Source organism: Marmota monax, unplaced genomic scaffold (assembly GCF_021218885.2).
Source record: "Marmota monax isolate L192 unplaced genomic scaffold, Marmota_monax_Labrador192_F-V1.1 WCK01_AAM20220418_F8-fsc00095, whole genome shotgun sequence".
Classification (NCBI taxonomy): Eukaryota; Metazoa; Chordata; class Mammalia; order Rodentia; family Sciuridae; genus Marmota; species Marmota monax.
The window spans coordinates 723,308-738,319 of NW_026695244.1; the positions used below are offsets into that span (position 1 = coordinate 723,308).

The following is a 15,012-nucleotide window of genomic DNA, read 5'->3' on the forward strand; positions in this document are numbered from 1 at the left end:
GTACTTTATTTAGAGACAGGATGTCTCACTGAGTTGCTTAGTGCCTTGCTTTTGTTGAGGCTGGCTTTGAACTTGTGATCCTCCTGCCTCAGCCTTGCGAGCTCCTGGGATTACAAGTGTACGCCACTGTACCTGGCTTATTTTTCATTCTTAATACTAGAAAGAACATGGAATTTGGCATTAGACCTAGTTCCTAAATCTGATTTCTCCACTTATTGGCTATGGAATGTTAGACATATGACTTACTTTTTCTGAAACTTAATTTTCCCCATTTGTAAAATAAAGAGATCATTTTCTACACACAGCAGTTAGAAGTAAAAAAACAAAAAAAAAAACAAAACAAAGAAACAGTTAAGGCACCCAAGGTAATGATTGGCACATAGTAGGTACCCACTGAATACTACTCATATCACTATTCTCTCACAGGCCCACTGTCCCTGAATACAAGTTGGATTTTCTTCTTTTTGTGTCTGTTCCTGGCTTCCTGTTCCCAAGACTATCCATCATTTAACACCTTCCAAATTTAGCCATTTATATAAAAAAGAAAGAGTTATCCCTTTTAACATGCTTAAAATACTAGGGCTTAAAATAGAGAAAATACAGGATGTGGTATCTATCCTCTCATTTTTAAGAGATCTGATATTTCCTTTGTGGGTGGTATAAAGGAACATGCCCTAACTCTGGCAAAAAAAAAAACAACAACAACAACAACAAAACCCACCACCATCACCACCACCACCACAACAAAACTAACCAAGAAACCCCCAACAAAGTATTTAAGAATACAAAGCTTAAAAGAGTAAACTTATACTACTTGACCTGAACTTACCAATTACAGTTATTACAGTTATTGTTATTTTTTTGGTACCGGAGATTGAACTCAGGGGTACTCCACCACTGAGCCATAGGCGTGTACCTTCGCACCAGCACCAACTACAATTTAATGAGTCAAATACAATGAGACTAGCAATATTGGGCATTCCTATGCACCCAGAAGAATAAGCAGTGGCTTCATAATCCCAAGGAGAGATGAGGTTCATTTAAACTTTAATTATAATTCTGCTAACATTTGGGAGTTTTCTTTTAGTAAGTGTTAATGAAATCCTCCAAAAATTCAAACTCACCAATTTCCTGCTTCTAAAATGTAATTTAAAAAATTAGGGTACAATCCAGGTTTAGTAGATAAATATTCTTCAGACTAGTTCCTCCTACTTGCTTACATATTCTGATGTACTCTTTTTTTTGGGGGGGGTACTGGGGATTGAACTCAGGGGCATTCAACCACTGAGCCCCAGCCCCAGCCCTATTTTGTATTTTATTTAGAGACAGGGTCTCACTGAGTTGCTTAGTGCCTCACAGTTACTAAGGCTGGCTTTGAACTCATGATCCTCCTGCCTCAGTTTCCCAAGCTGCTGGGATTCTGAAGTACTATATTATTCTTCTGTTTGTAACAAACTTTACAACCCACCCTTTACAACCTTATCTTCCAATGTCTCCCCATCAAACCTACTTCTTTCTATTCACATTGCCTCCATTTAGGTTCAGGGCTTCCTTGTTCCTCTTAAATAGGTCCTCAGAATTGGTCTGCATGCATTGCATTCAACTCACCCTCCAAATCATCTATCACTCTCCTACTTAAGGCTAGGAGAGATTTAGTGGGGCAACGTGGTGTATGCCTGCAATCCCAGTGGCTTGGGAAGCTAAGGCAGGAGGATTTCAAATTTAAAGCCAGCCTCAGCAATTCAGCGAGGCCCTAAGCAATTCAATGAGACCCTTTCTCTAAATGAAATACAAAATAGGGCTGGGGATGTGGCTCAGTGGTTAAGGGCCCCTGAGTTCTATGCCTGGTACCAAAGAGAGAGAGAGAGAGAGAGAGAGAGAGAGAGATTTAAATTTCATCTAGCCAGTAGAGAAAAACCTCATGGAATATTTTGGGCAATGAATAAAGATTTCAGAAGGGCCATGCCTACTGGTAGTAGGAGTAAATTAATGCTATAATAAAGAATATTAGAGTATGGTACAGATATCCACATAACAGCCACAAAAAATATTAACCTTATCAGCAAATAATCTGCCCAAAACAAATTTTTAACACTCTTCCAAGGAAGACAACAAAATCCAAATAGCTAACAATTTAACAGTTATAATACTCAGCATCCCATAAAAAATTGCCAGATATTGCAAAGATTAAACTAATTTAAATCCATAATCAGATGAAAAATGCGGCAAGAAAAAAACTCGGTAGTGACAGAGATGACAGAATTAGCACAACATTAAAACAGTTAATAATTAATGTGTTCAAAGATTTAAAAGAGAAACATGAATTTAACAAGAAACAAAAGATATATCTATAATTATAAAACCAGGATAAAATTGGAGTACAATCTCAAAAATGAAATGTTCACTAGATGATTAACCAATTAGATATTCTCTAGAACAAAAGAACAGGAAAATCTAAAGGCATAGAAATGGAAATTATCCAAAATTAAGCATAGGATGAAAAAGACTGGGGGGAAATTAAAAAGAACATCAGTGACTGCTTCAATCAGCGTCATAGAAGAGGAGGAGAGAGGTGAGAATCAAAAACATACCTGAAGAATAGCCCAAAACTTCCAAATTTAATTAAAACTATAAACCCATAGTTTAAAGAAACTCAACAACTTCAAGCAGGATAAACAAAAGGAAAACCAGACTAAACCAAACTGCAAAACACCAATGATAGAGAGAAAACTCCTAAAAGCAGAGAAAAGGGATACATTACATTAAGGGAAAAAAGAATGAACTAACACTAATTCACTGGACAGAGTGCAATGTAGATAACAATGGAAACCATCATTAAAATATGAAAAAAAAAAGGTCAATTTAAAATTATTTACCAGTGAAAACATCTTTCAAAAAAGGTGAGAATTTCTTCTTTCTTTTTTTTCCCAGACAAGCAAGAAATAAAAAGTGATAGAAATGGTAAATCTGTGGGTAATAAGCCTTTGGTCTCATAATTTATAATTAAAGTTTTAAAAGAAAAATAATAAAAGTATAACATGTATAACATATGTAGATATAAAAGGCATGACAATAGTAATACGCAGAATGGTAGGGGAAAATGAAAATATTATTTTAAGAATACTACTTTATGAAATACTATAATGTTATCTGAAGATAGGCTGTGATCAATTATGATACATATTGCAAGCTAGAGGAACCATTTAGACAAAGAGAAGATATAGCTACTAAACCAACAATGGAATTAGAATGGAATCTTTAATAGAATACTCAATTTTTCAAAATGAGGACAAAAGAAAGAACAAATAGAAAACAAATTGTAGCACAGTAGACTCAACTAAATTAATAATTACATTAAAAGTAAATAATCTAAATGTTATAATTAGGAAGCAGAGACTGTCAGACTGGGTTAAAAAAAGACAACAATTCAACTGTAATTTACCTGTACAAGGTGTTCTTTAAATGGAAAGATTTATACACACACACACACTCTCTCTCTCTCTCTCTCTCTAACAAAACATTAGTAAATCAATCTTGCAATATGTGGAGAGCAAAAATATTTCAATTTTATTCACTTTAAGTAATTTTATCATAAATATTTTATTATTTATTACTTTTATTTCTGATCTTACTTAGGATAACTCAATTTGATAAAGGGAATTCTTGAGACAACATCTGTGAAAGGCTAATTTTTCTCCTAAGAATGGAAATATGGCAAGAATATCTGTTCTTATGATTATACTACCAGTATGACTCTGCACCATGTACAGCCAGAGGAAGGAGAAGTTGTGCTCCATTTGTGTACAATGTGTCAAAATGAATTCTACTGTCATGTATAAATAATTAGAACAAATTAAAAAATAATAATAAAAGAATATCTGTTCTTACCACTTTTATTCAACAATATAGTGAGATATATAGTCAATGGGGCAAGAAAAAGAAATAAAAAGGCATCCAGATTGAAAAGCAATATGTAAAACTGTCTCCATTTTCAGATGACATGATGGTATCTATAGAAAATACAAAGGAATCTACCAGAAAGTAGAAGAAATCCAGGCAGTTGCAGAATACAAGGTTAATATAAACATATTTCATTTCTATATGCCAGTAACAGTTGAGGAATGAAATTAAAGAAGTAATGCCCTTTAAAAACAAAAATATGTAAGATTAAATTTTATAAAATGTAAGACCTGAACAACAAAAACTGCAAAATACTGTTAAGAGAAATTAAAGAAAACTTAAAAAAATGAAAAGATATATCAAGTTCATGGATTGAAAGATCCAAAATTCTCCAGATGTCAATACTCTATGAAATGATTTATGCAATCCCATTCAAAATTCCAACACTCCTTTTTGGTAGAAATTAAAAAGCTGTATCTAAAATTTATGTAAAAATGTGAAAGATCTTGAATGGTCAAAATAATTTCTGGAAAAAAAAAAACAAAATTAGAGGATTTACATTACCTGATTTCAAGATTTACTAGTTAGAGTATCAAGACAATGTAGTATTTCTGTAAACATAGACTTGGTGAGTAAAGCAACACAATAGAGTCCAGAAACAGACACACATATATATGAACTAAGTGACCTGCAATGGAATTACCAAGATAATTTAATAAATTCACAGGAACAACTAAATATTTGATTGGAAAAAAATATACATACAAAAAAAACCTAGATCCTAACCTCATTTTATACTTAAAAGTAACTATAGCCAGGCATTGGACATATTCCTGTAATCCTAGCAGCTTGGGAGGGTGAGGAAGGAGGATCTCAATTTTGAGGCCAGCCTCAATAACTTATAGGGAGCCCCTAAGCAACTTAGCAAGACTATCTCAAAATAAGAAATAAAAAGGACTAGGATATGGCTCAGTTTTGAACACCCCTGGTACAAAAACAAAACTATTAAATGGACCACTGACCCAACTATAGAATCAAAAACTATAAAACCTTTAGAGAAAACAGGACAAAATCTTAGTGATTTTTTATATATGCAAAGATTTCTCAGAATGGCACAAAAAATGAACTGTTAAAGCAAAAATTGCTAAAATAAACATCAAATTTAAAATCTCTGCTTTTTATTTTTTTTTATTTTTTTAATTTTTTATTGTTGGCTGTTCAAAACATTACATAGTTCTTGATATATCATATTTCACAATTTGATTCAAGTGGGTTATGAGCTCCCATTTTTACCCCATATACAGATTGCAGAATCACATCAGTTACACATCCATTGATTTACATATTGCCATACTAGTGTCTGTTGTATTCTGCTGCCTTTCCTATCCTCTACTATCCCCCCTCCCCTCCCCTCCCCTCCCCTCCCCTCCCCTCTTCTCTCTCTGCCCCCTCTACTGACATTCGTTTGTCCCCCTTATATTATTTTTCCCCTTCCCCTCACTTCCTCTTGTATGTACTTTTGTATAACTCTGAGGGTCTCCTTCCATTTCCATGCATTTTCCCTTCTCTCTCCCTTTCCCTCCCACCTCTCATCCCTGTTTAATGTTAATCTTCTTCTCATGCTCTTTGACCCTACTCTGTTCTTAGTTACTCTCCTTATATCAAAGAAGACATTTGGCATTTGTTTTTTAGGGATTGGCTAGCTTCACTTAGCATAATCTGCTCTAATGCCATCCATTTCCCTGTAAATTCTATGATTTTGTCATTTTTTAATGCAGAGTAATACTCCATTGTGTATAAATGCCACATTTTTTTTATCCATTCATCCATTGAAGGGCATCTAGGTTGGTTCCACAGTCTAGCTATTGTGAATTGTGCTGCTATGAACATCGATGTAGCAGTGTCCCTGTAGCATGCTCTTTTTAGGTCTTTAGGGAATAGACCGAGAAGGGGAATAGCTGGGTCAAATGGTGGCTCCATTCCCAGCTTTCCAAGAAATCTCCATACTGCTTTCCAAATTGGCTGCACCAATTTGCAGTCCCACCAGCAATGTACAAGTGTACCCTTTTCCCCACATCCTCGCCAGCACTTGTTGTTGTTTGACTTCATAATGGCTGCCAATCTAACTGGAGTGAGATGGTATCTTAGGGTGGTTTTGATTTGCATTTCTCTGACTGCTAGAGATGGTGAGCATTTTTTCATGTACTTGTTGATTGATTGTATGTCCTCCTCTGAGAAGTGTCTGTTCAGGTCCTTGGCCCATTTGTTGATTGGGTTGTTTGTTCTCTTATTGTCTAATTTTTTGAGTTCTTTGTATACTCTGGATATTAGGGCTCTATCTGAAGTGTGAGGAGTAAAGATTTGTTCCCAGGATGTAGGCTCCCTATTTACCTCTCTTATTGTATCTTTTGCTGAGAAAAAACTTTTTAGTTTGAGTAAGTCCCATTTGTTGATTCTAGTTATTAACTTTTGTGCTATGGGTGTCCTATTGAGGAATTTGGAGCCCGACCCCACCGACTGTAGATCGTAGCCAACTTTTTCTTCTATCAGACGGCGCGTCTCTGATTTGATATCAAGCTCCTTGATCCATTTTGAATTCACTTTTGTGCATGGCGAGAGAAAGGGATTCAGTTTCATTTTGTTGCATATGGATTTCCAGTTTTCCCAGCACCATTTGTTGAAGATGCTATCCTTCCTCCATTGCATGCTTTTAGCCCCTTTATCAAAATATAAGGTAGTTTTGTGGATTGGTTTCTGTGTCCTCTATTCTGTACCATTGGTCCACCCGCCTGTTTTGGTACCAGTACCATGCTGTTTTTGTTACTATTGCTCTGTAGTATAGTTTGAAGTCTGGTATCGCTATACCGCCTGATTCACACTTCCTGCTTAGCATTGTTTTTGCTATTCTGGGTCTTTTATTTTTCCATATGAATTTCATGATTGCTTTCTCTATTTCTACAAGAAATGCCGTTGGGATTTTGATTGGCATTGCATTAAACCTATAGAGAACTTTTGGTAATATCGCCATTTTGATGATGTTAGTTCTGCCTATCCATGAACAGGGTATATTTTTCCATCTTCTAAGATCTTCTTCTATTTCTCTCTTTAGGGTTCTGTAAAATCTCTGCTTTTTAAAAGACATCATTAATAAAAGGGAAGGAAGCTAGTTAGAGAAAATATTTGCAATCCATTTGTCTAACAAAGAACTTACATCTAGAATATATAAGGAACACTTATAATTCAGTACTTACAATTCAATAGTAAAAGGTTTTTTAAAAAAACATGCAAATGACTTGCATAGACAATTCAAAATGATATCCATAAATGGACAATAAACATATGAAAAGATGCTAAACATCATTAGGCATCAATAAAATCTAAAATAATACAACAAAGTGAAGCCAGTACACATCTACTAGATGAACAAAAGCAATGACCTTATCAGTACTGATGATGGTGAGAAAGCTTCAGCCTGGAGTGCCAACTCCAGCTTGCTGCCTCTGCCTGGCTTTATAAATCAAATTTCACTGGAACATATTCACACTCTTTGTTTATGTATCCCCTATGGTTGCTTTTCTGCTATAACAGAGATGTTGCAACTTCATAGTAAAAACAAATGAACTACGATGCTAACCTTAACACAAGTGGATAAATCTCAAAAACATTTTGTAGCACAAAAAAAGCCAGCACAAAATTTTTAATTTATCTGTAATTCCAGAATAAGCAAATTTAATCTATTGTGGCAAAAAGTAGATGTATGATGTCTGGAGCCAGAAGTAAGGAGTGGAAAGATTTGTTACAAGGAAACTTTTGTAGAAAGATAAAAACGTTCTAAAACTTTGATTGTACTGGTAGTTATATGAGTGTATACATTTGTAAAAACTCAAACTGTACACTTAAAATGGGTGTTTTTATTGTATTTTAATAAAGATGGTTCAATAAAGCTGATTTTTAATTTTTTTTTTAACAATACTGGGGATTGAACCCAGGGTCTCTGTACTACTAAGCTATATATCCCCAACCCTTTTTATTTTTTATTTTGAGATGGGGTCTTACTAAGTTGCCCAGGCTGGCCTCAAATTTTCCATCTTCCTGCTTCAGCCTCCCAAGTAGTTAGCACAGCCATACAGCTGAACTAAAGAAACAAAACAAAAAAACATAACTTTGGGTTTGGATGGCTATCAGTATTTGGAATTCTTTTGATTTTTTAAAAAAGTGGTACTGTGTGTTACATAACATTCCCATCTGGTTTTGTAGCTACATCCCATATTTAATATATTAACACATCTTCAGCAAACATGAATATTCTCAGATAAATCTAGAAGAGAAACCAGAGAAATGAGTTTTAGAACCAAAGTTTAGAAAAAACTTTTTTGAGTGTTCTGAGTTTGTTTGTTTGTTTGTTTAAATTTAGCATTGCATATGAGGTGTTAAGGTCCTGTACTTATGTTTGCATACCCTGTAAGTCCCAAGAGGTTCTTGTATGTGAGGCACTGTTGTCAGGTGCTGGTAGGGTACACAAACACAGGTAACCCTGTTTTTGTCCTGTGGTGAGATAAGAAGATTGGTGTGAGGCAGTCCTTGCTCACCAGCGCACCACAGGGCATATGGAAGTCAGACACAGACACAGAATAGCATACAAGGGAGATTTTGATAATGCGAAAGGACACCAGGGTATGGAGAGATTAATTCAGTCCAAGGAAACCCGGCCAGAGAGGGAGGCTGAAGTTTCATCATGGCAGGTCACATAGGGTAGACTGAGGTATCTGCATATTATCCTATAAGCAACATCACTTTGATATTATCAAATTGGACTTACCAGTGATGCTCTCCGAGTCTCTGTGATTGCTACTCATGAGGTTTTCTTCACCTGTTGGTGATGTAAAAATGGCATTCTGTGACTGACTCATGCAGGATCCTTTCTTGCTTTGGTTGAAAAGGACAGCTTTGGTATGAATCAGAGTAAAGGAAATCCATCAAGCCATTTAATAAAGAAATAGAAGTAGGCATATGGATATTTTCTTTTGCACAGATTTTCCCTGATGAGTCAAATAGCATCTGCAGCAATGAGTGCTCTCATGTGATTATCATCACTTGGACAGTCATGACCTAAAACAAAGAACAAATCACGTGACTAGAATTCAGCATGTTCTTTAATAACAGTAATCTACCTGGCAAGTCTGTCATTAAAAATATTTTTCTAATGATATACATAACAATATGCATAAATCTCAAAGGAATTATGCTGAAAAAAGTCAAGACTGAAAAAGTATATCGTTTATGATTCCATTTAAATAAAAATTCTAGAAAAAATTCAACTTATCTTCAGTGACAGAAAGCAGATCAGAAGCTGCCTGGATTGGGGGAGAAATTACTAAAGGGTAGGAGAAAAAGTCTGGGAGATGATGAATATGATCATTATTTTGATTGTAGTGATGACTTTATGTGTGTTTGTGCGTGAAATATGATCAAATTGCATACCTAAAACATGCAGTTTGGTGCATGTTAATTATTTTTCAATATAGCTATTTACATTATTTTTAAAGGAAATCAACTGTTTAAAGGAATACAATAATAACATAGTATAGGGACTAGAAATAGAGAAGTAAAATGCAGTACACTAGCATAGAGGCCAGGAGGGAAAAACAGAGGCATCCTACTATAAGGCTTTTATACTTTATGTCAAATAGTAAAATACCGTTTAAAGGTAGACTGTGATAAATTAAAAAGGGAGGTAGACTTGATAAGTTAAACAGGTATTTTATAAACCTGAAAGTAAGCAATGACGTAAGTAAGAATTATATATACCAAATCAACAACAGAGATGAAATGGAATAACAACTTAGGTTTCTCAGCCTGGCCACTATTGTCATCTTCAGTCATTTGGGTAACATGGTTCAGCAGCGTCTCTGTCCTGCACTGACCAGGTGTTATAAGAAAAAATTATTTATCCAAAGTACATGTATGAAGACATGAGTTGGTGTGAACACACTTTATATATAAACAGAGATATGAAAAATTGTGCTCTATATTTGTAATAAGAAATGTAATACATTCTGCTGACAGTTATTAAAAAATAAAATCAATTTAAAAAAGAAAAATTATTTTCAACTTCTAAGAAAGCATTTTTTAAAAAGTAATAAGTTACAGATTTCTTGTGAAAAGGGAAGAGTGGGGAGGGAGACAGCAAAGAGAAGGAAGTGAAAAGCAGGGAAGAGGAAAAGGATAAAAAGGAAAAGGATAAAAGCTAAGTACTCTCATACTGGTCTGATTTAAACTGATTTTTAAAAAGAACTGGGACTCTTTTAATCATATTTTAATAAAAAACCACTGTGAAAATCTAATAATAACCTTGAGATCTTCTATCCACCAGTTAGTTACATACAAGCTAGTTTAATCTTATGTTTACATTACCATTTCTATTTTTTAACTTCTATTTTTTTTTTTTTTGTATTTATATATCACACAAGAACACAAAAAACTGTATCTAAGTTTTGACAATGGATTCCAGACTTTGCTCTAGAGAACTGCTTTTTAATTAGCTCTGGAGGTTTTGTTAATGGTTTGGTCTGAACCCTTACACACAAGAATAGAGAAAACCAAATTGAACACAGAACTAAGATCACTTTAAGAGTCATGTAGGAAGAATGTAGATCTCCAGGACAATCCAGGAACCTGTCCATCCTGTACACTATGCAGCAGGTCAGAGACCTGAAAATGGAATGTTCTTCCTGGTGACTACTTAGAACATGCCATGGTCTAAATCTGAACTCAGTAAAATCAATTTGAAGTAGCAGCAGTAAACACAGTACAAGTATGCACCTTGGCATAATTCAAGTCTGAATTTTAATCCCATTTTCTGCTTTTCTTGCACATAATTTACCATTTTTGAGTCTCACTCTTTATTGCTAAGAGGGGAATATTAACTACCCTTAAGAGAAAGGTCATATATGAGGATTAAATTAAAAAATAAACAAACCAAAAAAAACTTCCCTTCTTGGAACCTGACACATAGGAGATGCCCATTCCTTTCAGCTTCTCCCTACTACAGCTTGGGCCTGAAGAAAAGATGTTTTCTACCTAATATTTCTCAAGTTTCTGTAATATTCAAGTATGGAACAAATGCATCTGAAGATTACTTGAGTAATCTTTTTTGTGATCCTGGAAATAAAGTAAAAAGGAGCACAGAAGAGACTACTCAGGTAATAAAGGAATAAAGTAACTCGGGAATATAGTAACAGTGTCATAATGTTGGAACTACCGAGGGTATTATTATCAAAGCTCATTCCTTTGCAATTCTGAGGAAGGTTTTCTTATAATAGAAAGTCTTAATTTTCTCCATAACATAGTGGTTATATTAGCTCCTATAGCTGCTACAAAAAAATTGCTGCAAACTCAGTGGCTTAAATAACCACCCACCCAGGTCTTATCTTACAGTTTGGAGGTCAGAAGGACGAAACTGTTTCACTGGACCAAATACCAAGATGTTGGCAGGGCAGTGTTCTCTCCCTCTGGAGGCCCCAAGGGAAAATCCATTCCCTTGCCTCTTTGAACCTCTACAGCTGTACTTCTTGGCTCAGGGTCTCTTCCACCATCTTCAAAGCCAGCAGCACAACATCTTCAAATCTCTTTCTCTGCTTCCATTGTCCCACTGCTACCTTTTTTGCCAAAATCTCCCTTTGCCTCCTTCTTATAAGGACACTTGTAATTATGTTTAAGGTTCAACAGGATAATCCAGGATAATCCATCTCAAGATCTTTATTTAGTCATGTCTGCAAAATCCCTTTTGCTTAATGTAACATTCACAGGTTGTGGGAGTCAGGTCTGGATACCTTTGAGGGCCATTTTTCAGCCTACCACTGTGGTTAAGAACATGAATTCTGCAGCTACAGTGCCTTAGTCTGAATTGCAGAGCCACCACTTACTCGTTATATGATCTTGGTCAAATTAATCTCATTTCTTCATCTATTAAATGTGCCTAATGACAGGACTTACTTTTGTGGAGGTATAATGGGGATTAAATGAGTTATGAGGAAGTAATAGTAGCATCAGCCTCAGGGTGTTATTGAGGGAATTACATGAGTTCACATGTACATACATCTTGGAATAATGCCACAGAATACAGTAAATGCTATATGAGTATTATTTGTTATTTCTATCACCACCATAGTGCATTCTTATTGTCATTATGATACTATTATTGTACCTTACACAATGTTGGGTGCAATGGAAAACCTATTGACAGCTTGATGGCATCTTCTCTTAACATAAGTCACATTTATTTCCTGCCCTCTGGCAAATTATGTTAAGTTCAGGGCAATCATTTTCTTTTAGTCTCTTAGATGTATGAATAAACAGAAAGCACAGTCAGAGTTCTGAACTTAGTAGAAGCTAAATTTTGACAAGCACAAACAACACATTTTCAGTATCTTTCCTAGTTTGTACACACATATTCTTAGTACTTCTTTGAGAGCCACCTACTTTTTCTGCTAGATCTTAATTTAATCGTTTTAGAAACAACTGTTCTTTTAAAAAAAAAAAAAAAAAAAAGTCAAGTATGCATTACTTAACAAAAAAGCAGGCCTCTGTAATTCATGCACATATAGGAGAAAAAAAGAAAATAAACTAACCAAAAAACTTATTTTAATAAGAATGAGACTTCAAGGCTGGGGTTGTGGCTCAGTGGTAGAGCATTTGCCTAGCAGGTGTGAGGCACTGGGTTCGATTATCACCACATATAAATAAATTAATAAAATGAAGGTCCATTGACAATTTTAAAAATATTTAAAAAAATAAAAGAATGAGACTTAAAAAGACAAACCCAAAACAGGTTAGTAATATAAATATTGCTGGTAGAAAAAACATGGCAAATTACTTAGTTTAGCTCAGCCCTGGAACTAACTGATCAACAATGAATGCCTAAATATAGGCCCTGTACCTTAAAAAAAAAAAAAAAATCTTGCTACTTCCTTAAAACAGGATATTCTGGTAAAAAAAAAAAAAAAAAGGAAAGGGATAAAATAACTCAAGGAGAACAAACTTGAGGGAATGTAAAGTCTGGAAATACAGTAAATGCAATGACTTAATGAAACACTGATACTGGAAATATACTTCCAAATTTTATTTTACAAATGATTTTTGGGTATTAATTTGGCTGCTGATCTACATGTAGGAGTGGAAACAGTGCCGATCACCAACTCTGCAGCAGCTCCCCAGGCAGTAGCAAACTAACCCAGACATAAGCTATGTAATTTTAAAAATAAAATAAATTCACCATGACCCTATATTACATAATAGATTGTTGACGAAGAATCATTAATGGTACTATACCTGGTTACACCAGACAAAATGTACTCCAAAGCTACAGTAATTTAAAAATCAAATAATGAGCCACATGAAGATTCCAGCAGGGCTTCTGTGCTAAAAGTTAGAGGGGGAAAAATGGCAATATGTGTGTGAAAGGGTGTCACCACCAAAATCCAGCCTAGCTAGGGATCAGCAGACCTCCTGAAGGCAGAGACCATACACCATGTCCAGCTGCAGTGAGTCCATAGAGAACTACACTGGCTACATTCCAGCATAGCTATTCTACCAGCAATTGTACAGAACAGCACAGCTATTCTTCTAGCAATCTCTTCCTCTTTTTTTTTTAATTGTCATTCAATTTATTGATCACTAGAGTTTTCAGAATATGAAACGCCCAGAGGTAGCTCTACTTACAAACACTGGATTCCAAAAAGCTGTTAAATCCATCAGTTTAAACATCCAAAACCACGAAAGAGGTTTAGGCTTCTGGGCTCAGCATTTCTTCCTATCTTATATATTTTGAGCATTTTTTTCTGTTTAGAATAAACATTTGTGGAGGCAAAACCCCTCCCTGCTACAATCTTTACCAACAGAAGGGTGGTAACCTCTGCATCAGAGCTCTGCCTGCAGATAAAAGGCCTGGAACCCATGGTGCCATCTGTAGTTTTCGTTAAGTTTCCACAGAGCACTTTCATTCACTACACTCAGCCTTTAAGGTGCTGAACTCCTAACCTTTACCTGAATTAACCTCTGACTAAGTAGGCATTCTATTTTAATAACGATCCTCTGCCAAAACCATTTCTGATAGCTTCACAGCAGCTAAGCTGATCTGCATGAGATGAGGGGAATAATATTTATCTTTTTTTTTAAAGGAAGAGGGAAGGAAGAGAGGTCCAATGGAGATGGCAGCAGCTTGAAAAACACAAGGAAATCCTAGGGAGTGTTTTGGCTTCCCCCTAACATGAAACTGAAAGTTTGAGCCAACTATTTACCTCTTGAAGGATCTGGACACTTGCTGACATTAGGTTACAGATATATTATTAGCTTATAAGGGCAGCTGCTACCAAGAATTAAGATCCAGGATATTAATAAAATTATGTTATTTTATTTTTAAATCTTTTCTTGTTATTATTGAGGCAGGGTCTCACTATGTTGCCCAGGTTGCCCTTGAATTCCTGGGCTCAAGTGAATATTCTGTCTCAGACTCCAGAGTAGCTGGGTCTACAAGTGCGTACCCTTGGCTTCATCTTTTTCTGAAACATAGAAAATAAGATCCTTTGATTAAAGTAATGGTTGAAGAAAGGAAAAGACAAATAGAGATCTTCAAAAAATGAGTAAAGCAGAGTAAAGGGCACTGCAGAGTTTGTGGGTTTCCTGTTCTCCTCCCCACCACCCTGCAAAATGGAAAAAACACCTCAAGCAGAAGCATTTTATACAATTGATTCTGGGGTTATTAAAATATGTTCTATACTTCTGGAACCAAGTAAATCCTTCTCCAGCAAGTCAGAAAGTATTTTCTCTCAATGTTGACTAGCAAAATTTAGTTAGTAGATTAAATCAAAAGACACTATCAACTGGCAAATCTAGAAACACTTTATGGAAGATTAAGAAATGGACTGAACAATAGATATAATTATGCTGTCAGACTTAAGAGTATTACTTTATAATCTGTTCTTCAGGACTTAGTGCCAAATAAAACATCTAAGAAGGCCCCTTGAAATGAAGCTTTCATGTAACAGTAAGAAATATACACGTTTTTAAAAGAACACCAGGAAAAAATCGTGGTTTTTATTATATCTATTAGCA

General features: G+C 35.2%; 1 protein-coding gene across 5 annotated transcripts in view; it reads right to left on the reverse strand.

Annotated features, from left to right (window-relative positions):
• Positions 1 to 15,012, reverse strand: part of Trak2 (trafficking kinesin protein 2) — a 60,894-nt gene that overhangs the window by 33,064 nt on the left and 12,818 nt on the right. For all 5 annotated transcript variants that reach the window (XM_046463025.2, XM_046463023.2, XM_046463026.2 and 2 more), the window contains one exon: positions 8,720 to 9,009. In XM_046463025.2, coding sequence (XP_046318981.1) covers positions 8,720 to 8,810 — 91 coding nt within the window. In that variant the 5' untranslated portion in view covers positions 8,811 to 9,009. The remainder of the gene's footprint in view (positions 1 to 8,719; positions 9,010 to 15,012) is intronic.